This window comes from Notolepis coatsorum, assembly GCF_963971535.1.
Source record: "Notolepis coatsorum genome assembly, chromosome: 6".
In the NCBI taxonomy this organism is placed as follows: domain Eukaryota; kingdom Metazoa; phylum Chordata; class Actinopteri; order Aulopiformes; family Paralepididae; genus Notolepis; species Notolepis coatsorum.
The window spans coordinates 84,999,217-85,026,985 of NC_140170.1; the positions used below are offsets into that span (position 1 = coordinate 84,999,217).

A 27,769-nucleotide genomic window follows, 5' to 3' on the forward strand; every position below is an offset into this window, starting at 1 on the left:
ATGATGTAGCCTGCCTTTCAATACATGAACTTGAATTCCATCATGTTTGTGTGCGGGACTCACAAGGCTGTTGTCACAATGGGTGGTACCGGTACAGTAATAATAACAGTCCACACAATATCACGATCCATGCCATAGCCTATGTTCTATTAGGACATGATCTGTGACGACAAATGTTCTAGAATGTTTGATTAAGATATCATACTCTGACAGCATGCCTATGATCAACAAAAACGCGAACTTGAATCCCATCATATACATAGTCTGTCCACTATCTGGTGTCATTGCAATGCGTTTTCTATTCTTTCTTATACAGTAAAAAGGGGGAAGAACACTATATTCATATGACTTGTATTCTGCTTACAGCTTCGAAATTCCACTTGTTTCGTTTAACGTAAAGCCTTTTAAATATAATCAAAACGTTCCCGTGTTTCTGCGGTCTGCGCAAAATAATAACGAGTTGAGCTTTATGATTTATGATGAATTGAAAATGGGGGACCCTGATGTAAACAAGACGAAAGTCTTTCTCTGGTCTGCATCCCCAATTAACAATTGTATGTACTGAGCTGTACTGTACTGTACCCATTCTGCAATCTGTTAATAAACTTTTCAATCAATCAATCAATCAAGCTACGCGGAGCGCAGTCAGTCAGTAGCCTACACCCCGTATATTCCGATAACGCTATATAAACCATGCTGCATTCATTCTGAGAGAAAGATCTATTATTCCAAATGCTATTTATAGGGTTTTGACCATAATTACACTACTGTTGCTATTTTACAATGAACTATAATGAACTACGGTTCGTACAGAACATGCCAGTGTTATTATGCACAGAAGTTCATTTCCTTGTTGTAATAATATATTCTACCACTGGGCGTCAGCTAAGTGTGCTCTGACCTGTGCGTAGACGTAAGCACGGAGTCAAGTTCAAGTTGAAATAGATGAATCCCACTCTTTGCTTAGAAATGATCGTACGCACAGGGTAAGCACAAATCTGTGCGTAGAACACGTTGATGAATGAGGGCCCTAGGTCTTTATTGCCAAGTAGTTTTCACTAAGGAATTAGATTTGGTAGTTTTCGGTGTGACATTAACGGACAGACAATAACGGACAGATAATAAAATACAAATCTGGAATAAAATAAACTGAAATATGAACTCAATTAAGATAGAAGCACAATAGAATAGAATATAATTATGGAATAAAAATAGACCAGGGCTGTACAACTGTAAAATAAAAAGGTGGAATAAAAAAAAATGGGATATAAACTAAATTAAAGCACAATAGAATCTAGTTTTAGTTTTATAAGTAAAAATGTAAATAATCGTTCATCTGTGGTTTTAGCACAGTGCAGTAATAAAGCAATGGCAGTGCATCACTATTAATAATCTTTATTTCAATAAACATGATGTTTCACTATCAAACATCTCTGCCCCGGAGGTAAATACCAGTGTAAATCAGTGCCAGTACAGTAAGTACTTCTCGGCATCTGTGACGCCATGTTTAGCCACTTGTGTCCATGGAAACAATAATGAATGCAGCCATAAAGCTATACAGTAGGTAAAAGTAAAAGGTCTGTTTACCTTTCTGATAAATATGCCACTGCATAACTCATAAATGTTCAGACAAGCTTACTATTTTGTTATTTGTGACATTACTGTATGTATACATGCAATTCAAAGTTATTGCAACATTTTCTTTCAAACTGTTTCAAACTGTCGCGGCGGTCAGTATATTGTTACAGTTATAAGGCACTTGTGCCAGAGCTGTTTCCTGACTATAGGTCTGTGAGACGTTGATAAGATTACATTAGATTAGATTCACATTTATTGTCAAGTACAGTACAACAAAAATACATTTGGCATCCAACCAGAGTGCAAAATTAACAGTAAAGTGTAATGACAATACATTTTAAATAGGGATGCTCGATATTGGCTTTTTTACCTATACCGATATTGTCCAACTCTTAATTTCCGATACCGATATCAACCGATATCAACCGATACTGATATATGCAGGGTTTCCCCCCCCAAAAAACTGAATAATTTCAGGTAATTAACATTACATATCTCTTAACACAACATTATGCATACTTTTGACAATAAATAAAATCAGAGTCTGTTCTTATTTGCTTGCCTGGGTAAATAAAGGTTAAATAAATGTAAAAATAAAAAAAATTAAAAAATGTCTTTATTTTTTAAACCGATACCGATATTTTCCAATATCACATTTTAATGCCAATATCGGCCGATAATATCGGTAGGCCGATAATATCGGACATCCCTAATTTTAAATAATCTAATCTAATCTATATATGTGGTATATACAGCAGTTGTGCATGCTATCATACAGATTATATGGGTAGACAATAGTATGCGGTGGGTATTCAGGATTCAGCATCCACATGACCGTTGCCTCTCCATCCCCCCTGGGTTTAGGTCATACTGACCCTTTCCAGACCTATCGTTTTTGCCAACTTTTCTCTGGGAAACACCATGGTGTCCAGAGTGGCAGCCGTGCACTCGGACATGTCTCTTCTCTTTGTGGTTGGAAACGAGGTGAGTCTGTCAATAATAACTACATAAGACATTACAGTATGTTTAAAGGGTACATTTATAATTCTGGACCCGTAGCCCTATTACTACTATAGTAGTGTTTTTACACTTATTTGCCACCTTCCTTAGAGGATTGTGCTGAGAAAGGACTCTACCAATCAACAACAACATTGTTAAGCAGAGGAAATAAGAATTCTGAACATAACCTTTAAAGTTGTGAGATTTTGGGCAAAGGTGTGATAATTCTTCTTCAACTCTGCTTCCTACCTTCTCTTTCTGCATTTTCTGCCCTTTTCTCTCTCTATCTCTCTCTCTGCCTCTCTCTCCCTCTCTCTCTGTCTCTATCTATCTCTGCCCCTCTCTCTTTCTCTCTCTCTCTCTCTCTCTCTCTCTCTCTCTCTCTCTCTCTCTCCTCTCTCTCTCTCTCTCTCTCTCTCTCTCTCTCTCTCTGTCTATCTCTGTCTCTCTCTGTCTCTTGGTCTCTCTTTCTCCTTTCTCTCCTCTCTCTCTCCCCTCTCTCTCTCTCTCTCTCTCTCTCTCTCTCTCTCTCTCTCTCTCTCTCTCTCTCTCTCTCTCTCACTCTCTCTCTCTAACTCTGTATATATCTCCCTCTCTCTCTTTCCCCTCCCCTCTCCCCCCTCTCTCTCCCTCTCTCTCTCCCTCCCTCTCTCCCTCCCTCCCTCCCTCCCTCCCTCCCTCCCTCCCTCCCTCCCTCCCTCCCTCCCTCCCTCCCTCCCTCTCTCTATCTCCCCCTCCCCTCTCTCCCCCCCCTCTATCTCCCTCTCTCTCTCTCTCTCTCCCCCGTTCCCCTCTCTCTAGATGTTCAGTGTTCCTCCTACTGGCCCAGGATGCGCTCACTTCTTGACCTGCTCCATGTGTTTGACGGCTCCTCGCTTCATGAAGTGTGGCTGGTGTTCAGGGAACTGCACCCGGCAGCATGAATGTGCCTCAGACTGGATAAAGGAATCCTGCTCGCCTGTTATCACAGAGGTAGATGTCCAACATGGTTGAAGTCACGCATGCATTGATGGTGAAACGCTACATTGTGGTGACCTGGGTATAGTCACACCTGGGAGCTGCCCAGTACAACCATAATATGGCACTGTTGACCACTTAGGGATTAAAGTTGTAATCCACAAGATCCTCGTTATGTTTTGTTTTGTTTTGGTGACATTTTGTGACATAAGCTGTCATTGCTGCTGCGTTTTCTTTCACTGCACTTACTTGCTTTCCATCTCAAAAAGTCATGCTAACTACTTAATTAAAACCTTTTTTTGCCGCTGGTAAAGTGAAACGCATCACTTCCTGTGCACCAGGTGATTTCCCCGCGAATGTCCTACCAAACACTAGGGCTGAACAATTAATCAAAATTGTATCGATATTGTATGTAATATTTTTTTTATCATAACGCAATTACAATATGAGTAAAAATAATTGCAATTACATATTTTTTCCAAATCGTTCCAAGGCACCGGTGCTTAGAACAGTAAATGTCCACCGCTGCCCCAGCTGTTGAGTCACAGAGCCGAGCGGTTTGCTCTGGTCAGTGTAATTCATCATTGTGATGCACACAGGCATTGTACTTTTTCCTGGAACTACTTCATGAAGTGATCGTTTCCTCTCTGCCTGAACCGGAACTACTTCAGAAGCAATCGCTGTCACTTCATCGAGTAGTTCCAGGAAAAAGAACAATGCAAGTGTTCTTTCAAGTGTTCATCGCAATGGTGAATTATTACTGACCAAAGCAGTGCGGCTCTGTGATTTAACAGGGGTTCTTTTGACAACAATGGAGTTCTATGAGTTCTGGATACAAGCTATAATCTGGTGTTGTCTGAATGGACAATACTTGTAAGTAGAAGAAATTCATTGTAGGTTTTGGTCATTTTCTAAGCTGTGTTGGCAAGACGAAAGAAATAGAATTACCACGGCCTTATCCGTTATTACGCTGCAGGATACTAGGAATCATCGAGAAAGTAAATCTGACTCGTGATATACAGCGTCTCTGGAAGCAGGTTATAATTTAACGTGGTAAATAAGTGAACAAAAGTCCCAAGAAATAAAATATCCAATCAAAACTAAAAATATATATTAAATCGGCACCCAAGGTTTGAAAATGTCAGAGATTACTACTTTAATTGACTTGCTCATGGATGCATCAGTGGCACTCAAGGGAGGCCGGGCAGATCAACAATTATCATATTTCAAATTGCATGTGTCCGGAATGGCAGAATTCAGTACTGTATCTACAAAACCTTTTGTTTAATCATCTTCCATCTATTCATTTGCTTAGATTTTTCAGGTCTGGTCAATTTGAGCATAGTGTTATTCACAGTCAAAGATAATTTTTTTTTTTAATTGATATTCTCATTTGGTTCATTACAATTTACTCAAGCCTAGTAACAGACACAGTATTTCTGACACTGGGAATACATTCCCTGAGATCCATAGATGTCCCTAGAATCAGATACCAAGAACATGCAAATGGTCCATATAAAAAAAAAGTCTGTAAATGTGTATTCTACGTTCTTATGGAATGAATGAGATAAAAAAAGAAATTATACAATTTATTTTTTATTTGTTTATTTGTTTTTAATAAATTTTGAGTTAATTTTCATAACGCGATAATTTGCTGTGTAATTGATTAATCTAATTAACGCGATAAACTGACAGCCCTAGTAATGACAATACATTTTAAATAGGGATGCTCGATATTGGCTTTTTTACCGATACTCTTATACCGATATCAACCAATATCAACCGATACTGATATATGCAAGGTTTCCCCCCCCCAAAAAACTGAATTATTTCAGGTAATTAACATTACATATCTCTTAACACAACATTATGCATACTTTTGACAATAAATAAAATCAGAATCTGTTCTTATTTGCTTGCCTGGGTAAATAAAGGTTAAATAAATGTAAAAAAAAAAGAAATGTTTTCTTTATTTTTTAAACTGATACCGATATTTTCCGATATCACATTTTAATGCCAATATCGGACATCCCTAATTTTAAATAATCTACTCATAATCAGATCAACAATTAACGATAGGTTATGTATATAACCTAGTTATATGAGTATTGGCTGAGCGTCCCGCTCAAGCCTATTGAGATACCCCTTATCTCCTTGTACCTACTGTACACCACCACGAACACAACTTATACACCCACACCTGACCGGGTCCCGCCTCTATGGAGGCGTAGCCTATAAGACCATGGTCCTGGTCACCAAACACCCTTCCTCGCCAAAATCCCGTTCCAGTAAAAGATCCCTCAAAAGGGAACTCAGGGCCGCTTAGAGCGGGACACTCAGCCAATACTCATATAACTAGGTTATATACATAACCTATCGTTATATTTCGTATGGCTTATCGCGTCCCGCTCAAGCCTATTGAGATATGGGTTAGAGCGGACGCGAGACCCGACAGATGTACCCCCTGAGGACCCGTAAGCCCACATCAAGGGGTGCGGGGAGCCCTGTCACCCCATCCTTCCTAACGAAGGGGGGGCGCAGTCAACTCCACCTGAGTGCGAACAAGAGGGAACTAGAACCCCTTGAACACACAGCACAGGCGGAACCACGTGTGACCTAACACACTGTGGCCCATACCCACACACTCCTGCTACCCTACCAAAGGACGGGAAGCAGGAAAGGCCACAGACCCCAGAACCGCCTGGGAGACAGAACCCCCGGTCATGTCCATGAGGTAAAACCTTACAAAGGGGCCCGGGGAGGACCATGATCCTCCACCGAAGCCCCACCCAGGAGAGCGGCAGAGGCAGCCACCCCACGAGTGGAGTGCGCCCTGACGCCCCCAGGGGGATCCTGCCCAGCCAACGTGTAGCAGAGGGCAATGCCCTCGCACAACCAATGGGACAGGCGTTGTTCGATAGTGCCTTACCGGCATGAGAATCACCGTGACAGACAAACTGAACGGTGACCCCGAGGTCCTGAGTACGGCTGAGGTAATTCCCAAAGCACGGACCGGACATGACAGGTGAAGGCCCGCATCTAACTCACTACCGTGAGGAGGCGGATGAAACGCCTGAACCACAATATCCCTGGAGCGGAAGAACTCCGGATATTTACAGGCACGAAGGCAGGATTAGGCCGCAGAGTGGCACCGCAATCGGACGAAAGACAGGCACTCTGGACGTACCGAGAGAGCACAAAGCACACCCACGCGTCAGCGGAGGTGACGGCCAGCAAGAACGCGGTCTTGAACGACAGCTGTTCCAACGGCGCCTGCTCCAGCGGCTCAAACGGGGCCAAGGACAACCGACCGAGGACCAATTGAAGATCCCAAGTCGGAGTCAAGGAGCGTTGCACCGGCTTAACGCGTCGAGCGCCAAGCAGGAAACGCTTCACAAGAGGGTGGCTGAACAAGACATCCCCTCAAATCCCTCATGATAGGAGGATATAGCTGCTGCATATACCCTCACCGTCGAAGCCGACAGTCTATCAAGGAGAGACTGGAGGTAACTAAGGACAGCATCCAGGGGGCAGGAGACTGGGTCCCGGCCCCCCGCCTTACACCACACTTGGAACATACGTCATCTGCCCGCGTAAGCGCGACAGTGGAGGGAGCATGCGCATTCCGGATGGTAACACCATCAGGATCAAGAACCTGCGCCCCTCAATGTACCCGTCCCAACAACTGACCTAACAGATGTACGGGCAAGAATCCCAGGCGGCACGGCATCGGTCCCAGACCTGCCTGGCTATGTCCGGACGTAATCCCCACCCGTCAGGATGAGGACCGCCCCGCGACAGTACACCTGTACCCACATTCTCCCTGCCGGGGATGTGGGGAGCCGTCAGGCCACGCAGATGGAGGACGCCCATAGCCAGCCGCCCGCCGCCTGGTGCAGACGGGGGGAGCGTACTCCTCCCTGTCTGTCGATACACGACACTGACGTCGTATCGTCCGTCCTGATCAACACCGTTTGAGGACCAGAAGGACCGCTTTCAACACCAACACATTGAACGTAGCGCAGACCGGGCAGCATGGTTTGCCAGCTGCCCCCTACTGCGTTGGCCCGACGCGTCACCAGCGAGGGAGGCGTCGGTGAAAAACGTGACGTGAGACAGCGCCGTAACCGTCCTAGGACAACACGCTCTGAGAGGGATGCCCATAGCCCTCCAACCATTGACTGGGAAGAGGAGTACTCTACTTCCAGTCTACAGCAACCCCAGGCTGGTAGGGACCTGCCTGGTACGAGACCTGACGATCCACCTTGACCGCGAAGGACCAGAATGTCGTCAGGGCAGAATACACTCCGTAACCCCTGACGACGCAGAGGCCCCAGTGCGGCCTCCACGCACTTGGTGAAGATGCGGGGAGCCAGAGAAAACCGAACGGCAGTCTCTGGTACTCATACGCTAACCCAGCAAAGGAAGCGTAGGTAAGCCCTAGGATGGAAGATCGGAGATGCGCATACGCATCCTACAGGTCTATGGAGGAGAACCAGACCCCCACCTGACAGTGTTCAACAGGTAGGAGACGATCCAAAAAATGCTGAACCTTCCCACAGGACAGGTCCAGCCTGGGTCTGACACCCCCCCCCCCTCCCGATTTCTCAGGCACCAGAGAACACCGGGAGGAGAACGCCACGACGATGGCTTGCTTCGTCCACAGAGATTGGATCTCGTTGACCAGAGCTGTCACTGCTGGAGACCCTGATAATAGGGTCTGTACCAAACCCGAAAACGGGTGGGGTTGTGTAAACACAAGTCCCCGCCTCAGCGTTCTCTCCATCCACCTCGACATATGGTACTGCCGTAGTCATATGTGATGACACTCCCAACGCACCCGCCGCCATGTGGCGCAGGTCCGCCAGGAACTGTAGATAGTTGGCCCGGTCCCACCCGCTGTGCGTAGCCAACCCTGGAACCGTGCGAGCAGAGCGTTCCGTGTCGGGACATCTGACCCTGACACCACCCATGAGGCAATCGCACCCAAGGGGGGACCCCGACAGAAAGGGCCGGTTTGATACGGGGGGCTTTCTAGGTGAAAAAAGCCCCCCCACAGAACACCCCTCCAGAACATGCTGAGGAGTTGTTCTGCAGCCGGATATGCAAGGTGTAAGGACCCCATGGGTTCCTACACACCGTAGCCCTGCAGTGATATTACTACCACCCAAATCACGCGTGCCTGCGAGACCACTGCCAATCTTTCAGGAGTGGGAGGCACCAACATGATACCTGGCCTGGCGAAGGCGAGGCCGGGGACGCCCGCACTGTGTGCCTCAAAAGGTTTCGAGCCCCCCTGCTGACAACACTTATAGTTGACAGACGTAACACCAGGCTCAACCAACACAGCTTATGGTGTGGGAGCCGCTTGACAGCACAACATTCTCACGGACAGACCCAGGCTCAGCCATCAACTGGGTGTCAGCCCCTGTCCCCATGAGAAGCGAAAGGTGGGGCCGCCCGCGCTTCAACGAAGGCACGCGGCCCGCAGCCAAAGGAAACAATCAGAGCCCACTTTTTCCGCTGGTGTTGGGGAAGGGAGTGATCGGAGAGCGGGCTGCTCGCGGCAGGACGGTGACGGCTTGTTGTTCAAGCCGAACCCATCCAACATGGCCGATCCCTCGGCCGCCAAGGCTGTCGGCCTTGTGGACACCTGTCGATTCAACGCCCAGGATACCTCCGGCGGGGGAAAACATGGCCGCCTGTCGAGGGCCTCGTCATCGCCGCTGACGAGGCCGTGCTCTCTCTTCTTCTGGCTGCGCGGTGTGAGGCTGTGTGGGGCCTAGGACAATACCGCCCGCGCTCCAGCAGAAGACCAAAATCCCCTGCGGAGAGGGGAACCCTGAGCGGTTATAGCTTGCGGCTGGGTCAAAGCTAATAATGTCAACAACCTCGCGCGATGTGTCGACGTCGGCTGGCCCTCAAGGCCCCGCCACCAGACACCATTTTTTAATAGAAAAAACAGCAATTCGAACACAGTTCTAATCGCTGCCAATTCCATACCGTGGCGGTACAGGCTTTAGCAGCCCACCAGCCACTCGCCAGGCCGACCCACCCATGGCGTCGGCCGGGCGGGGCACTGTTTCAATATGTCAAAAGCAAAGGACTGATGTTAACACGGAGCACCATTGGTGGTTGCAAACAGCAACCTCCACTGTGGTGTGCACCATGAAAGGGTTAAATGAATAAAAGAACTAAACCTCAAAATACTGTAGAATGAGCAAACCCATATACACAACGTTAAGGGGAGGCGGACCAGAGCGAACTAGTCCCGCCTTCATTCAAAATATTCACAACAGCACACCAGCCCTAGCTTAGCCCATTTACCAAAAAAGGTAAACAAAGCCCCCCCCGCATACTCCCCCAATAGACACCGATTGACCATCAGCATGAATGGTTGAGAGGAGAGAAAGCTGTAGCATAGACAGACCTTCTCATAGCAGAGTGACAGAACAAAACAGTAGCCCACTACACTACTACAGCCTAGCATTAGGTGATGTGGAACCCAGATCAACAACCGCCTGCGCACAACACGCAACATGTTTACAATGTCGGCTGGACCCATAGCCCCACTACCCGACGCCAATGTGGATAGGAACTAGCCAGCTGAGCCCTAACCCGCTGTTAAGTCCCATCCTGCAGTAGTATAGCTCTACTGCTACACCGCCGAGCTCACGCATCGGCTCCCAGATGGGGACACCGTTCAACAGACCCCGCCGGAACACAAAGGTAACGTACCTGGCTAGGCTACCTAGCCACGGCCTACCCTGTTGTCAACCCATTTACCCGTAAAAAGGTAAATAGGACTCAGCAAAACCCCCACATCAGCTACCGACTGACCTTCATTGATGAACCGGGCAAGAGGAGGGAGAAGTGACAACATCTCACGGCGGAGACATTAGAACAGCGTAGCAGTAGAGTTCAGCATGTAGCATTAGTATTAGCATGTAGCTAGCATTAGTTGTTTAACAGCACGCTTGCAGGACCGTTTGGAACCCGTTCACCGCAGTGAACGTTCACCAAACCATCCCCCCCTGGCGCCGACACACAACATGGTTGTGTAACAACAACCCAGCATTACTAACACTAATACCCGTGCCTAATGACACAGGGCTCACCGTTGTACAACCCGGCTCGATAGCCAACCTTGTACGCTGCACCTTGATCTGGCTGCCGACAGATGAGGGACATCAACATAGGCCCGTCGTGTCGCTGAAACATGCCTCGAAGATGTCAGGGGCACGCAAACCTCCGGTAAGCTTTCAACATTACGCAATTCCTCCAATCTTTTTCATACTACTAGTTACATAAGGTGCATTGCATCCAATATGATGGAACGAAAATAGAGGAAGGGTGTTTGGTGACCAGGACCATGGTCTTATAGGCTACGCCTCCATAGAGGCGGGACCCGGTCAGGTGTGGGTGTATAAGTTGTGTTCGTGGTGGTGTACAGTAGGTACAAGGAGATAAGGGGTATCTCAATAGGCTTGAGCGGGACGCGATAAGCCATACGAAATATAACTTCATTAACTTACCCCCAGCTAATCCATCAGGGGATTCAAACCGGCAACCTTTAGCTCACAAGCCCATTTCTACACTGACTGCTATAATAAATGGTTATTTTTCTGTTTGCAGTTTTCCCCGAAGGCGGGGCCAGCCAACGGTGAGACAGAGTTGAGGCTGTGCGGGTGGGAGTTCCAGTCTCCCCTACGTCCCGCCATCAATGACAACACCCACACCGTCAGGGTGGGTCAGACGCCCTGCACTGTCCTGCCAAGGAAGAGCAATGATTACCAGTGAGTAACGCATAAAATACACACCTCTCCTAGCTACGCACCCCGTCAAGAGATTTTGTAACTAAAGCATGTTGAGATATCAACTGCTCATCAAAAAAATCTTACATTAACACGGAGTATTACCGAAGTTATATACTATTATATATTGCAGGTAGTGCTGTCAAACGATTAAAATATTTAACTCGATTAATCGCATGATTGTCCATAGTTAACTCGCGATTAATCGCAAATTAATCGCTTTTTTTTTTAATTTTTTTTTTACCTTAAACAGATCTTTTTCAAGTTCCAAGTTTTAATACTCTTACATGCGAGTCAACAAATGCTTGCTTTGTGCAGCCATTTAACACAAAAGGATGACCCTCATGCATTGCAAATTTGCATCAAATTCAAAACAGAGTGATGCACAAAATAACTTAAAAGAAAATAATAATTTAAAACAATGAATAAAGTGTGCATGAAATAATAGGGGAAAGAAAACGTTAGGAACTTGTTACATTCACTCACACAAGGGCTGATTAATCACACACCCCCCTCTCTCCCTCACACACACACTCTCCCAGCTCTTTTTCTCTTTTGCCCCTTCCTCATCTCTCTCACCCCCCTCTCTCTCTATATCTCTCACACACACACACACACACACACACACACACACACACACACACACACACACACACACACACACACACACACACACACACACACACACACACACACACACACACACACACACACTTCAGAAACAAACATAGTATCAATGAGAGCATCAATAATACACCTGAGTGAAGTCTAGTAAAAAAAAAAAAAAAAAAAAAAAAAAAAATTTAGTTAATCTTGAGTTAAAAAAATTAGTGGCATTAATAGAATCGGGAGTTAACGCGATATTAACGCGATATATTTGACAGCCTTAATTGCAGGTATACTATACTGTAATGTGTACTATATGTGTGTACTGTAATGTGTACTACATGTATGCACTATGTATGTACTATGTATGTAAATGTAAAAAAAAAAATCTTCAGGGGTAGGGCCCGACAAGCCTAGTGCTTCTCCCTAGCCTTTTTCGGACAATTGGACAATGCTGCAATAGCAGCTGGTAAAACTTTGACGATTTATGGAATGATCATTGTTATGTGTCCAAAACCTAAAATAAAAAATAACTGAACTGAACTGAACTGAACTGAAGTCACATCTAGCAGCAAATATGGCTGAAAACATGACGTTCAAAGTGTGACGGAACAGAGTAACGTTATGCTGAAGCTACAGAGGTGCTCTAATTCAAACCATTAGTGAACATTGATTATTGTCTACAAATCACCACAACACTGTTAATCACAAGAGAGAGAACAGGATAAGAGTAGTAATAAGAGAGTTAGAAGGGAACTGATGGTAGTCAGCTGCATAACGTTAGCTGGCGCTGTGTAAACAAAGAGTAGCTACTAAGAATGAAGATGTTAATCTCACTCACTCAAAAATATCTGGATAAATAAACCACTGCGTTGTCCAGGAAACTGAGGAGACAGGGCAGAAATGACCAGCTGTCAGTTATCTCAACTCCTTGCGGCCTTTTACTGAATCTGGAATCCGGGAAGTTCAAGTTCAAGTTCAAGTTCAAATTCAAGTTTCTTTAATAGTTGTCATACAGAAGTACAGAATACTTTTATACAAAATGCTCCAGAGACTGTGCTAGACAAAAGATAAGTATGAAATAAAATAAGTATAGCAAGTAAAAGTAAAAAATAGAAGTCACGTACGTAGACACAAGTGTTCAGTATGTACATATGTACAATGTTCAATGCAGGATAGCAGTAACTGAGTTACCATACAATATACTATGCAATATACTAATATACAATATACTATATAGTGCAGAGCAGAAATGGGATGAGGTACAATTTAGGTACAATTTACAATTTACAGTAAGGTGTCCTGAGGTATGGGTTGTAGTGCAAATTCTTTGCCAATAAATATAAAGTGTGTCTAGGTGTTCTAAAGTGTGTAGAGTGGGTGCTGCAGTGGGTTGATTGTTTAAAGTGAGTGTGTGCGGATGTGTGTGCTGTGAGTGCATTTGATGGTTGTTGCATAGTGTTATTGTTCGTTGAGCAACCTGATGGCCTGGGGATAAAAGCTTCTTCTGAGTCTTTCTGTGCTTGCCATGAGACTCCGATATCGCTTGCCTGACCGCAGCAGTTCAAAGAGGCAGTTATTTGGGTGGCTGGAGTCCTTGATAATTCTCTTAGCCTTACCCCTGCACCGCTTGTTGTAAATGTTCTGGAGAGTGGGAAGCCCCCCTCCAATTGTGCGCTCGGCTGAACGGGCCACTCTCTGTAGTCTGCTACGGTCTTGTGTGGTGCTATTCCCAAACCAGGAGGTGATATTTCCAGTCAGGATGCTCTCTATTGTACATGAGTAGAAGTTCTTAAGGATCTTCTGACTGACTTGGAACTTCCTTAGGCGCCTGAGGAAGTAGAGGCGTTGCTGTGCCTTCTTCACAACACTGTCAATGTGTGTGGTCCATGTCAAGTCCTCGGATATGTGGGCTCCGAGGTACTTAAAACTGTTCACTCTCTCAACCGGTGCCCTGTCGATGCTGAGGGGGCTGTAGTCCCTGACCCCCGACCCCCGGGAAGGACAGAAAGTCCATGAGTTAGCTAGTTGTCTGTAAGTTAACAAACCACTTTCCCATCCCTGAGCAATACACACATCTACTATAATTTGTGCCTTCAAGCCAGTCTCTAGTCTATAGGCCTGTCCCCGACTAAGGATTTGTATAGTCGACTTTGATTGGCCAACATTTTTAAAGAAAATAAATTATAAAAAAAAAAGTAAATATTATTATTATTGTTTTCTTTTATCATTCCATTTGGGCTGTGGGGGGTGCTTAATGTCTAAAGGAGTTGACTGATTTAGTGTGTTTTCATCCATGTGCACACACACACACACACACACACGCACGCACGCACGCACGCACGCACGCACGCACGCACGCACGCACACACACACACACACACACACACACACACACACACACACACACACACACACACACACACACACACACACACACACACACACACACACACACACATAACAACTAAATCATACAGTCTGACCAGCGCAGCGCAAACTCATTTAGACTTCATGTTATAAAGTCTGTGTGTCCCCTTTCACTGTGTCACTGATGTAATGTAGGTTGGTGTGTAAGATTCACCGCCAGTAGCCAGCACCAAACCAGGGTCTCACCATTACTGGGTCACTCAATGTACCGGTAGGTTGGTGTATAATATCCGCTGTCAGCGGCCAGCACCAACTAAGGGTCTCACCCACTTTGACTACCTAGGATGGCTTAGAGTAAACGACAGAGTACAGCAACTTGCAATGGGCCTGGTCTACAAGATACACTAAATCAAATCAAATCAAATTTATTTGTAAGGCCCGACAACACACGTTAATGTCCCCATGGGCCGGACACGTCTTCTTTAAACAAGTCAAGAAGAAACATCACAATAAGTCAAGAACAAAACAAGAACACCATAAGGTCCAAACATTTTAAAATAAATGCAAAATAAATGCAACACTCCCAGACATACCCCACGCGAAGGTAAGGAAAAACTCACTAAAACCTAGCAATAGGAAAAAATGCACCACAGGCAATGTGGAGGAGAGAAACCTTAGAAGGGCCATTCAAGGGGGGATCTCCCTTCTTAGATTTTGGTGATAGTAGTGTTGCAGTAAAAACAGGCGAACAGTTGGTAAGCATGCACTCATGTGTGTAGTGAAACACAGATAAGTGCATGCGATAGCAACTGAACATTTTGAAAGATAAAAAATAGAGCTGATAGCGATAGCAACTGAACATTTTGAAAGATAAAAAATAGAGCTGATAGCGATAGCAACTGAACATTTTGAGAGATTAAAGATAGAGCTGATAGGGGATCTATTTGAGGCAAAGGGGCGGCGCAAAGAGGGTCGCGTCCTCCCGGTCTTCATCACGGGACATCCAACACTCCGGTCATCACTCCGAGACAGCCGGAGACAGGGAGACAGGGGGCGGCGCAGAGAGGGTCGCATCCTCCCGGTCATCATCACGGGAGCTTAACCAGTGATAAACTAGGCGTTAGGTAGTTTGCTGCTGGTCGAGGCGGAAATGGGCACGTCACGCGATTGGGCGCACATGTCACATGACCAGAAACGTCAGTGGCCAATCAGATTAGCAAAACGCATGAACCGGTTGCCTTTCGAATAGACGCCTCCGGGACAGCCACTCACAGGGAGACAGGGAGACGGGACAGGCGTTAGACAGCTCACATGATTGTGATGGGCGGACATAGCAATAGATACATGTGGTAAGCATATGTGAATAGAATAGATATATGTAGTAAGCATACTACACCACTCAGGTACCCATGTACATGTCGAAATACTTCCCAAAGGTCAGTGAATACCACGCTCACAACACCAGAGGGAGTTCCACAAATCATGTGCAACCCAGATTCGGCACAAACATGCGATTAAACTCGTTTCGCAATTATGCCACAACAATGTGGAACGCCCTACCCACAGCCGTAAAAAAATGTGAATCCCTACCCACATTCAAAACCGCACCTACGGGAGGCTGCAATTCGAAACTGGCCACCGTAAATGACCAACCCCCCCCCCCCCCCCCCCCTTCCTAATAGACAGTCTCCTCCCCACCGTATGTATATTTTTTCTCCCACCCACCCCCTCCTACTGTACAGTCTCCTCCCCATCATATGTATATATTTTCTGTTAGGATCTCTGGGTAACAGTACTGTATATTTGCATATCATATGTCACAAATGTAACAGTACTATATACCTGTATGTCATGTATGTCCCTATGTCATAAATGTCATGATGTAGGGCGGTCGGGTGGCGTAGCGGAGATTGCGCTCGTCACCAATGCAAGAGGCTTGGGCCGATCGTCATACTAACTCATTTGGCTGAGTTAGCGGGAGGGAAGTCGTGGGTGGTAATCTGGCGTTGTGGACAGCGACGCCTACAGGTCAGGTCTGGGCGCCTGCTCAGCGAAAGGCAGGAAGTGGTGAAGGCAGCGTGACCTCCCACGCGTTACACTTCACCAATGAGAGTCCTTGCTGCCAGGTGAAAAGAGAGCCACTGGCTGTCTCCACATATGTCGGAGGAAGCATGCGGTAGACTTCAGGGTTCCCTTGTACCGACCAGTAGGGGGAACATGCGCACAACGACCAGGTAGGGGAGGGGGGGAATTGGCATAACGACTAAATTGGGACAGACCAGGCTGCAGAAACAAATTAGTGGGGGGGCATAAAATGTTCTCGGGGGGGCACAATGGTTTTTCAACACAGGTTCCCTTTTATAAGTTTCAGCTGGGACAGCGGCGCTGTGGCTTGCTTGGCGCTGCCCATGGTGCTGAACTAAACAGCAGAGAGGCAATTGAAAAATCTAATTTCTCTCTCTCTTAAGAACATTCACTTCTACAAAAACAAAAAACTGAACGGATATATATAACAGACCTGCTGGGGCAGCGGACTGAGAGCAGGGGACACAAACATGCTGGATAAGATGGTCAGGAAGGCCAGTAGCATGGTTGGGGTGGAGCTGGACTCTAGCGAGGGTGGCGGAGAGGAGGAACCTTGCTAAGCTCCAGGTCATCAGGGAAAACCCCTCCCACCCACTACACACAGACTTGGCCGACAGGAGGAGCATGTTATAGGCTCACACTACCTAAATTCAGTTCTGAACGGCACAGGAAGTCCTTCATTCCAACAGCCATCAGACTATACAATGCATCACTGTGCCTCACTGCATCACTGAGCACAGAGTGACAGTTACCATCTTCATGGACTCTTACTTATTTTTTTTTTAAACTTAAATTTTTATTTTCATTTTTTTCAACAACATACATAGACAACATTCATAGACAATATTACACAGTACATAAATTAAAACAAATAGACAAAAAATGAGTAAAGAAAAAGTGTGACATGGGTCCTTCGGTCCATTCCACATTTGCATTATTTATTTAAATTTTTATTCATTTCCTTGTATCCTTTTCAAACCTCTGTGATGTCGTTACTTCCCCTCCTGTATTCTTCCCATTTTCCCCATTTCCATTCAAACTTTTCTTCTTGCAGCCTCAGCAGATGTGTGATTCTCTCCATTTCCTGTATCCCCTCTACCAACTCTATCCATTGATCCTTTGTCTGCACTTCTACCTTGTACCACAGTTTAGTTAAAGCTTTCTTGGCTGCCACTATCAATATCTTAATCAAATATTTGTCTTCCCCTTGGATTCCTTCCTGTGACAGATTCCCCACACTTGGCCTCCCTGGGGTATTTCGTATCCTATTATTTCATTTATTATCCCTCCTATCTCTTCCCAGTAGTGTCTTATCTGACCCTTACTTTTTAACAGCACTGTGCAATATTACACCTACTGTAGACTTCAGTATATTTTTACTGTATTTATTTACTGTATCTTTTATTCAATTTTTATTCTATTTCATTTTATTCTATTCTTAGGCCATTTGTTTTGTTATTCTCATTCGTGACTTGTTCTGTCTAAATGTTTAATGTTGAGTGATTTGCAGTGTCAAATTTCCCTCAGGATAATACATTTCTATTCTATTCTATTATATATCTTTGAAAAGTCTCCATTTATTCAACACTTCTGAATTCACTGACAAACTGAACTGAACTGACAAAAATAAGGTGCATATAAAAGCAAACAAAATTCCTCCACAGGCTACTCACCATCAGCCTCAGGGCAGCTCTGGCTGCAATTGTAGCTTACCACCACCGGTATGACTGTGTATGAACGAATAATGGACTCTGTGAAGCGCTCTGGGTGTCATGAAGAGCGCTATATAAATCCAAGTCATTATTATTATTATTATTATTATTATTATTATTATTATTATTATTATTATTATTATTATTATTATTATTATTATTATTATTATTATTATTATTATTATTATTATTATTATTATTATTATTATTATTATTATTATTATTATTATTATTATAAGTAGAGAGGCAAGCAGCGTTTGGGGACAGAGTGAAATCTTCTTAAAACACTGCCCCTCTACTCATTCCTGAACTTTTTTGTTAAATCCTTCTCAAATGCCAACTGAATTAAATTGGCCTTGCGTCGATGAAGCATACTAAGGCGATGTTCTGTAAAGACGTTCTTGAGGGTAGAAAACAAATTCTCACAAGAGTGCCGTGCTAGCTTCAGTAGTGTTGTTGTTGACATCAGTGCCCGCTACGGCTGTCCCCGACTAAGGATTTGGATAGTCGACTTTGATTGGCCGAAAGATTTTTATTTATTTATTTTTAATAAAAAAAAATGTATCACCAGGGCGGGCACAGCTTACTCAGTGGGCGGGCCCGGACACCTAATGCCCTCCCATGCCGCCGGGTCTGAATTGGGATGGGGAGAAAAAGAGAAAAATCTGAGAAAGAGAGGATACAGAAAAATCATAATAATTTCATGATGTCATGTATGTTGTGTATGTCATAAATGTCACTATGAATTGAAAATGGGGGACCCTGATGTAAACAAGACAAACGTCTTTCTCTGGTCTGCATCCCCTTAACAATTGTGTGTATTGAGCCGTACTGTATTGTACCCATTCTGCAATCTGTTAAATAAAGTTTTCATTCATTCATTCATTCACCATTACTGTGTCACTCAATGTACCGGTAGGTTGGTGTGAAATATTCACCGTCAGCGGGCACCACCAACCCAGGGTCTCACCATTACTGTGTCACTCAATGTGCCGGTAGGTTGGTGTGTAAGATTCACCGTCAGCAGCCAGCACCAACCCAGAGTCTCACCATCACCGTGGAAGTGCACGAGGGGAATGTGGAGGGGCGCTACTCAATTGAAGGCAAAGCCCAGGTGGAGGGCTTTTATTTTGTAGTGAGTATTATGACGTCTTTTCCATCAGACCGGTCCATCCAGGTAGTTCGGCTGTACTCGCGATCATGCTTACTTTTGGGGGGAAATACAGATGCCGTTCCAGATCGCTATTGTATTATGGCCTGTATAAAAACTATATATAATTTTTTTTTATAAAATAAATATAAAAATGTTTGTTACATTTGACATTTGATCCGTCTTCAGGCAGGCCCCTTCAGTCTTTCCCTGTGATCCTTCCCCATTCAGTGGCAGGAGATTGTGCTTTATGAATCTTGAGGTGACCTACGTAACACTATGATGTAATTTCTATATCTGAAACTTGATAGTCTTCGGCATTAATAACGTCTTTTTGTTTTGTTAAAGAGAAATGCCACCCATTTTATGTTCTTCCTGTGCCCCAGAACAGTTCAGTCTGTATTTTTTTTGTGAACACGCACCACTCCTCTCCTGAAGCTAGAAACCAAAGAGAGAACCTTCCAATTGGTGATGTCACTGGGATGTCAAATCTGGGGGTGCTCCATAGACAATGAATGGAGCTCTGAACGTATAAAACTGGAACGTATGGATGGAAAAATTATTTAGTTTTTGCATCTTGAACGGAAGGTTCTTACTGTCAATTGACAATGATATTGGATCCATAGCTATAATATAAAATATAGATTTAGCTCTACAAACAACGTGACGCACAGTGAAAGTTTGTAATGGAAAGCTGGCCTAACTACAGCGGGCCCCGTCTAATGGCTGGCACCCATTGAGTTAATTAATAAATGTAGAATGGTCAGGTATTCAGGCAGGGGTCGATACACGGGGGAAGCACTCGTACAGTCCAGGGGCGTGTGCCGGACAGGAGAGTCAGATAGGCAGGCGTCGATACACGGTAACAGAGTAGTCAGCCAGGCAGGGGTCGAAGCAGGTACAGGGTAGTTAGCCAGGCAGCGATCAAAACGGGTGCAGGTCCTCATACGTTCCGGGAAAGGCAAGGAGAGTTAGTCAGACACGGTCTAAGCACAATGGACTAAAGAACAATACGAGAGAGAGCAGAATAACACGACTAACTGGGAAATACGATGTTACGATCTGGCAGCCTCATGACATCTGAGGCGGGGTTATATTACTGAAGTAATTGGCCCACAGACGTCAATCAGCTGCTCCGCTGACAGCATCACACTTGCATTCTGCACCTGAGAGAGAGAGGGAGACCCCATTCATTGTCTATGGAGCAGATATTACATCCCAGTTTGGAGGGTGCAGAGAGAGTTCTCTCTGATAGTTAGAGTGGTGCATGTTCACAAATTTACTGACTCAACTGTCCCTGGGTACAAGAAGAGCATGTGAATTCTTAATATAGGTGGCATTCCCCTTTTGAGTTGTAGATTATGAACAAATGCCACCTCCTGTTCACTCCTAACCAGCTTCTCCCCCAGAAAGAGGCATAGTGATCAAGAGTGTTGACACGATGCCAGTCTGATTTATAATTGAAATGGTCTTTAATGGGTTGTTCATAATACTCCTTATTCAGGGATATTATATATTAATTATATCATGCAAAGTAGTAATATACACTAATAGTGTTTTACATCCATTCTAATCAGGAGCCTAGTATAACAGAACTTAGGCCTGACTATGGACCGAAGATCGGAGGGACGTTGGTTACGCTCACGGGGAAATATCTGAGTTGTGGGACACAAAGAAATGTCGCCATCGGTGGCGAAGACTGCCTCATTCAAAGGTGAGGATCACAAGCAAACATATCTGTATTGATGGTGGCAATAATGCTTTTGACCAGGGACGTGCACAGGACTTTAGAGGGGCAGGTGCTCAAAGGCTGAAAAGGGCACTACACTTGTGTGTATATATTAACCGAGCGCGCGTAGCACGCAAGCACGGTTTTTAAGGGCCCTTTTCGGGCGGGGGCCCCCTTTTTATGCTTTTTGGGGGGTTTTGGTGATCAAATATTGAATATTGAACTATAATAATCAGTGCAGGAGCTCACTTATCCTTGAAAGACACTTTTATCACTGACTTAAAAGGCCCATACATCTCCATAAATGTTCAGGGGGGAGGGAATAAGTGCTTACCCTACAGACCCCAAGAAGTGCTGTATATTCTGTATTGTTTAATATAAATGCATTTTTTATTCCAATCCCGATTTGTATTTGAGATTCCCAAATCCCATCGGACTTGACTTCTTCGTGTCCCTCAATGAGTGTAATACCAGCATTCAACAGCGGTTTCTATCATCATCATCATCATCACCACCCACGCTATGCATAAAATATATAGGTCCGCGGAGAGGCACGGTGAGGAGGCCGTGCAAATGACAATGGAATATGGGGCATCTCTCTCTCTTTACCTAATATTTTGATTCTATCCTGACATTTTTCAGTTGGAAGGGCAGTCTATATGCGTGTGGGATATTTGTGGATATCCTGATGAAGAATGTCTCAGTCAACCGAGGTTTGGATAATAACAAGGTTTATTAACCAAACAGATAGAATACATAGAGAGAATGGCTGAGGCTCTCGCCCCAGGTGATCAGCTGAAATTACCCAGGTAAGAAGCCTGGATAGATCTCAAGAGGAGATCTATATAGTTAACAGGAGGGGGTGTGGTCCCATTTGATAGGTCAGATGGGGGGGGGGGGGGGGTACAGGTAATGGGGACACAGGGGAGGGGAGTGTCTTATTCCACAGAGAGGGGGGGGGCACAGGTAAGGGGATATAGGGGAGGGGACTATATTTACATGAGAACATTATATATTATACCACAATACTCACTTTTCTTTCTTATAATGTGGGTGAGATTAATGTATAATATACCAGGATTGTTTGGAACAGGTAAAAGTGAGTGGGGATAATAGTTTAAAATAGAATTATTTACATACATGATTAATAGAATTATTTACATACATGATTCATGACATGATCGACTGGACTGCGGTCTGTGTTATTTTGATATCAGAGATGTGGGAATAGATATCACCCTTTTCTTTTATTAATCGCTCAAAATACCTATATCAATGAGTGGTCCTCATCTCTGATATCAAACAACAATTAACATAATCATTAGAAGCTATCGCTGTGCAAATATCTTGGCATACCTTCAGTCGTTCATGTCGTGACTCTGGGGAGCTAATGTGATCGTTGTGCATACAGGCATCGTAATAAACCAATTAAATACATGCACTGTCTGTGTGGTCAGAATGCACAGGGTGAAAAAACAAAATTGTGTTCATAATTATTAGGAATCGGATTTACACATAAGGCTAATGTGTACAAAAACATTTTAAACCGTTAACCTGGTGGTTAATAAAACTAACATGATTGCTTATGGGAAACTGTTCACAAATATATATATATATTTTTGCACATTTTGTGATGATTCTTGATGAAATTACTTAGGATCCAGTTGTATTTAATCTGAGTTTGAGTGTCACTTTCATCTGTGATTGCCTCAGCTTTGTTGGTCTTTACTTAGAATCAGGCAATTTTCTCCATTTCTTCTCTATAAATGAGGAGATAAAACGTCTTATGCATCGCTTCTGTATGTAATTCTAGTGCATATACTATCAATGGTTCACCATACAGGTGCAAAACAACGTTACATGTCCTCTTCTATGAGAGAATAAAACAACTGATTCTTTCTTGTCTGACAATACAATTTTGTAACCTAAGTAATTCTAATGTGATGTAATGTGATCATGTGGTCACTTCTTCCTTCAGCAATACATTTTAGCTCATTATTACTAACCATTGTTAATGCTTTCTCATTGATTTCTTTTCATCACATCCCTAGTTCATCGTTTTGCAGATACATACAATTGTGTGAAAAGTTTCCTGCTTGTGAAGGTATTAATCTGAATGATGTTGCGTCGTTGTTGACAAGGTGTTCTCTGTCGGTCGTGTGGCAGGGCCAAACAGTAACACATAAAAATTAAATAAATACATACAATAGACATTACCTTAGTGGCTAATGTGTCAAAATAAAATTGAAAACCGTTAACCTAGTGGTTAATATAAAAGGTGATTATGATAATCGTTGTGCATTGTTCTGTGGTCAAAACAAACTTGGTGTCTTGGAACAATCCAACTGGTTCTGCCCTGTTTAACAATATAATTTTTCAATGTGACTCTGTGATCATTCCTTATTGTTATTATAAATTGGTTATTGCAATCTTATTGGTTGTATTTCATCATATTCTTAGTTCATAATTTTCTTGATACATATGAACTTTGTGAAACATCTCTTGTTTGTGAATCTGACAGTTGCTGCGTCGCTGTTGACCATCTGTTCTCTGCCAGGGATGTGTCCTTCTGTGGTGACCTGCTGTGTGTTGAACGTATCGTACATTCAGTTGATGTTTCTGTGAGCCTGTCGTGTGGCAGTAAGACAGTAAAAAGTAAATAAATACATAACAATTTTGGACAATGTGTATTCAGAAGTCTCTTCGTCCACAGGTCTCATTTGCTATGTGTCTCTTCTTGACGATGCAGTCGGGAATATTCACTGGTCGCCGTCCATTCCCTGTCAAGGGTCACTTGTCTGCGCTGCTCTCCATCACCACCACATGTCTGCCACTGTGCTCACGCTTGGCTCCCATCAGGCCCAGAGACATGGTGGTCAGGGCGTTTTTTGAATGTGTTGTGCTGGTTTCGCTGTCCTCTCCTCGTCATTGCGGTACCACTTGATGGAGGGCGAGGGCCTGCCGGTGTAGTGGCTAGTCAGTAGGACGCTCTCTCTCACACGGATGACAATCTTGTCATGGGAATCCACCTTGATGGTCGGGGCTTTGGTTCCCATCTGCAGGTGATGGGTTTGGTCATCCAGGGACATTCCCCGGGTGATGACGTCAGCTGGGTTGTGTTTGGTATCCACATACCTCCAGCTTGCTTCTTCTGTTAATTCTTGAATCTCGGTGACTCTGACTCCCACGAAGACTTTGTATCTGCATGAATCAGACTTAATCCATGTGAGTACTGTCGTGGAATCTGACCACAAGATTGTTCTATGCACCGGAATGGTGAGTTCACGTTGGATTAACGTGGCTAGATGCGCTCCTGCGAGGGCTGCGCAGAGCTCTAGACGTGGGATAGATTGTTGCTTACGTGGGGCTATTCTTGAGCGAGCCAGTATGAAAGCAGTGTGTATCTCTCCTCCCATCTTTTGGGCACGCAAATAGGCAACCGATCCGTAGGCTACTTCGGAGGCGTCGCTGAAGACGTGTAGCTCAATCTCGCATGTCTCTGGCCTCACTGTGGATGGGAAGTAGCTGCGGCGTATATTGACACCTGGGAGTGAGCGAAGTTCCGTCTCCCACTCTCTCCATGTTGAGGCAAGGTGTGCGGGTATTGGGTCGTCCCAGCCCTGGTCCTTGTCCCATAGTGCTCGTATAATCATCTTTGCCCTGGTGGTGTAAGGTAGAATACATCCCAACGGGTCATATTGTCTGGCGAGTGTTCTGTACACACTCCGTCTGGTGGTCGGTATCGCCGCCGACCTTCCTTGCTCTGGAGCCAAGGGTTTGTGTCTATAGTGGAGCGAGTCTGTTTTGAAGCGCCAGACTAATCCTAGTGTCATTTCTTGGGCTTCTCCTGGGATTGTCGCCATCCAGGTCTCGCTGCTGGCAGCCTTGTCTGCGGAGGAGAGGCTGCGCAATACGTTCGGGTCACGCGTCGTCTCACTCGTCCTGTCCTCTCACCAATTCACGATCTCAGGCTGCGTACGATGGTGTGCTTCTTCAAGATACTTACCTCGCCATGACTTCTCGGTTGTTCTTCACATCTCAGTGTGGCTCATCATAGCATAGCATGGGGAAAAAACATAAAATCTAGGTAGCCAGTTAATTTTGCATAAAAAACAATCATTTCTTATCATCTAACCCTAACTAACCTTACTGTCATGCATTTGTCCTAATAAACTAATCTACACTGTAGCACTCAACACTTTGATGACCATTGTTACTCAGCTGATAGAGGTGTGCCTTGCCTGATGTCCTGTCGTACAGAACCTGTGAGTCGCTTTGGATAAAAGTGTCAGCTAAATGATCAATGTTGTTGATATCTTGTACATTTAGATAATTGTGCTGCAATTTTGGTGGTTGATAATTTTGCAGTCGTGGAAAGTACTTGAAATTTGCAAGGAGTTAGTGGTTAAGCAGAGAATAGAAGGAGGGGGATAGTATGTTAAATTGTTTTCATCATTGATCTTTCATCTCAGGCACTTCTACTTTGTTTGGTTTTATTCAGAATTCATATCTCTAATTTGTGTGCCTCTTGAAAAGAGATGATGAAAACAACTGGTTAGTTATTGTTAGTATGGGAATTAGGTAGACTTTCATGACTGCAACATCATCATTTGTGTCTGATTTCATGTTTAACTAAGTGGTTCTCTGTTGGTCCACCAAGTCTGTGGTCAGAGTGTAGGCATACCCTGTGGGTTTCAAGTGCCCATCCAATGGTGTCTGCTATCGTCGTCTCTAGGTGTGGTCAGAGTCCTCTCTAGGCATTTGCATTGTTTTGTCTCCCAAGTGCCCACTCTGAAGAAATTTACATGTGGGTATTTGGATGCAGATTTGTTCCAAATGGTCAATCGATTGTCTCTCAGCTCTGCACTGTCTCTCGGTTGACATGCAAATTGTTGGAGCTTCAGTCTTTTGTGATACGCTTTGGGTGTAGTCATGCACTGTTTTGCATCTCGCCTCAGAGCCAGATCTGTAAATACAAACACATGTTAATTTTCCACTCTTTTCTTTTATTCTGAGTGGGTTCTCCTTGATTGTCTGTGAGCTTAACAAAACATCAGCTATTTCTCATCCATCCTGTCCTAGGATGTAATGATAGTGTTATCATTTATCAATCATATCGCATATGTACACAAGCATCATATGATTGTGGAACCACACATTTTGAATCATGTTTAAAAATGTCTTACAATGGAAAGGGCTAGTTATCTTTCATTGGTTCTTTAGATAAACACATTAACTCAAGTGAATATAACCTAAACATCTTACTTTTAAACATAATCTATGTTGTTTGTGTTCCAAGTTTTCAACATTGAAAGCTTATAAAGCCTAATCTAACGCTGTTTATGTGGACTACAAGGTACGCCCACAGATGTATTATAATTCTGAAACAGACATTGTAATTAGCTTTATGTGACTTATAATGTGTAAATTAAAGCAACATAAACACTCAAGTGATCTGAGATAGTTGTAATTTGCTGTAACTGATAGTTGTGTATATGTACAGTTTCTACGTCAAATGACTCCCTTTTCTTGACTCCTTTTGTATCACAAACAGTACTAAATTTGCAAATCTGGTATGTCATAAATGTACAGATGTAGCAGTACTGACTATCTGTATGTCATGTATGTCATAATATGTTCTGATAAATTGAAAATGGGGGACCCTGATGTAAACAAGACTAAAGTCTCTCTCTGGTCTGCATCCCCTTAACAATTGTGTGTATTGAGCTGTACTGTATTGTACCCATTCTGCAATCTGTCAATAAAGCTTTCAATCAATCAATCAAAGCATCTATATTTATGATTTTTATACTCACCGGGGAAAGCTGCAATGTTCGGTTCGTTTCTCCGGTGGTCTGGGATGGTGCAACCTGCATCTCGTCACTGCAACTCAACATTTTCCAATGGCAGCGCGCACATACATATACAAATAAAACATATACTACACGTGGATTTCACGCACCCTTGGCCTTGGGTACATTACACTTTACGTTCGCTTATGGATAGTTTAATATAAAATAATAACTTCACGGCGCGCATAGCGTCACGTCATTGCTCCATGCGACGTTCGTGTGTTCTCATTCACCTCGGAAATAACGCTTTGCAATTCATACAGTATTTTTCCACGAGCTCTCAATAGCCTGGAATTCCTATACCAGCGTTTTGTTACCGAATGAACGCGCCTGTGCATATGTGAAACGTAAACAAACTGAAACGATAAAACTATACTTCCCCAAATGGCCGTTCCCGTGGGCCGGTGTTCTGCGGAATCCGGAAATTACTATCCTAGTTTGTTCCCGTGAACTGCACTTAAATGTTATTCTTTGTATATCGGTAACTCGTCTCTCAATGCTCGTCGCGCTATCCGTAGCCGGTTCTTGACTCAATAAAGCAACGCGACGGGTCCTATAATACTTGTGCACATACAAACGAGACTTAAAACAGACAAACAAACATTAATACATATAAGTTAACGTGTGTGTATATCTGACTGTATTGGATCGCTGTACGTTTAGTCGTCCAACATCTGTTGCGACAAGGCATTCATACCCTTGATATATAACTACACATCGTTATTAAAATCATAACGACCGAACCTGACTTCGAAATTTACCAGCGATATATTAGATTATATATACCTTTTAATCATACTCTCGGCCTCTTAACCCGCGACTAACGTCCTGTTTAATGTACTTTCCGCGACTGATGTCCCGTTTAATGTACATTTACGTACTCCCGGGACATCGCGTAATCATGTACTAACTAGGAC

General features: G+C 44.1%; 1 protein-coding gene across 3 annotated transcripts in view; it reads left to right on the forward strand.

The window, feature by feature from the left end:
* Positions 1 to 27,769, forward strand: part of LOC311231069 (macrophage-stimulating protein receptor-like) — a 66,291-nt gene that overhangs the window by 14,356 nt on the left and 24,166 nt on the right. For all 3 annotated transcript variants that reach the window (XM_084317539.1, XM_084317541.1, XM_084317540.1), the window contains 5 exons: positions 2,443 to 2,562; positions 3,379 to 3,549; positions 11,170 to 11,330; positions 19,121 to 19,256; positions 20,849 to 20,985. In XM_084317539.1, coding sequence (XP_084173665.1) covers positions 2,443 to 2,562; positions 3,379 to 3,549; positions 11,170 to 11,330; positions 19,121 to 19,256; positions 20,849 to 20,985 — 725 coding nt within the window. The remainder of the gene's footprint in view (positions 1 to 2,442; positions 2,563 to 3,378; positions 3,550 to 11,169; positions 11,331 to 19,120; positions 19,257 to 20,848; positions 20,986 to 27,769) is intronic.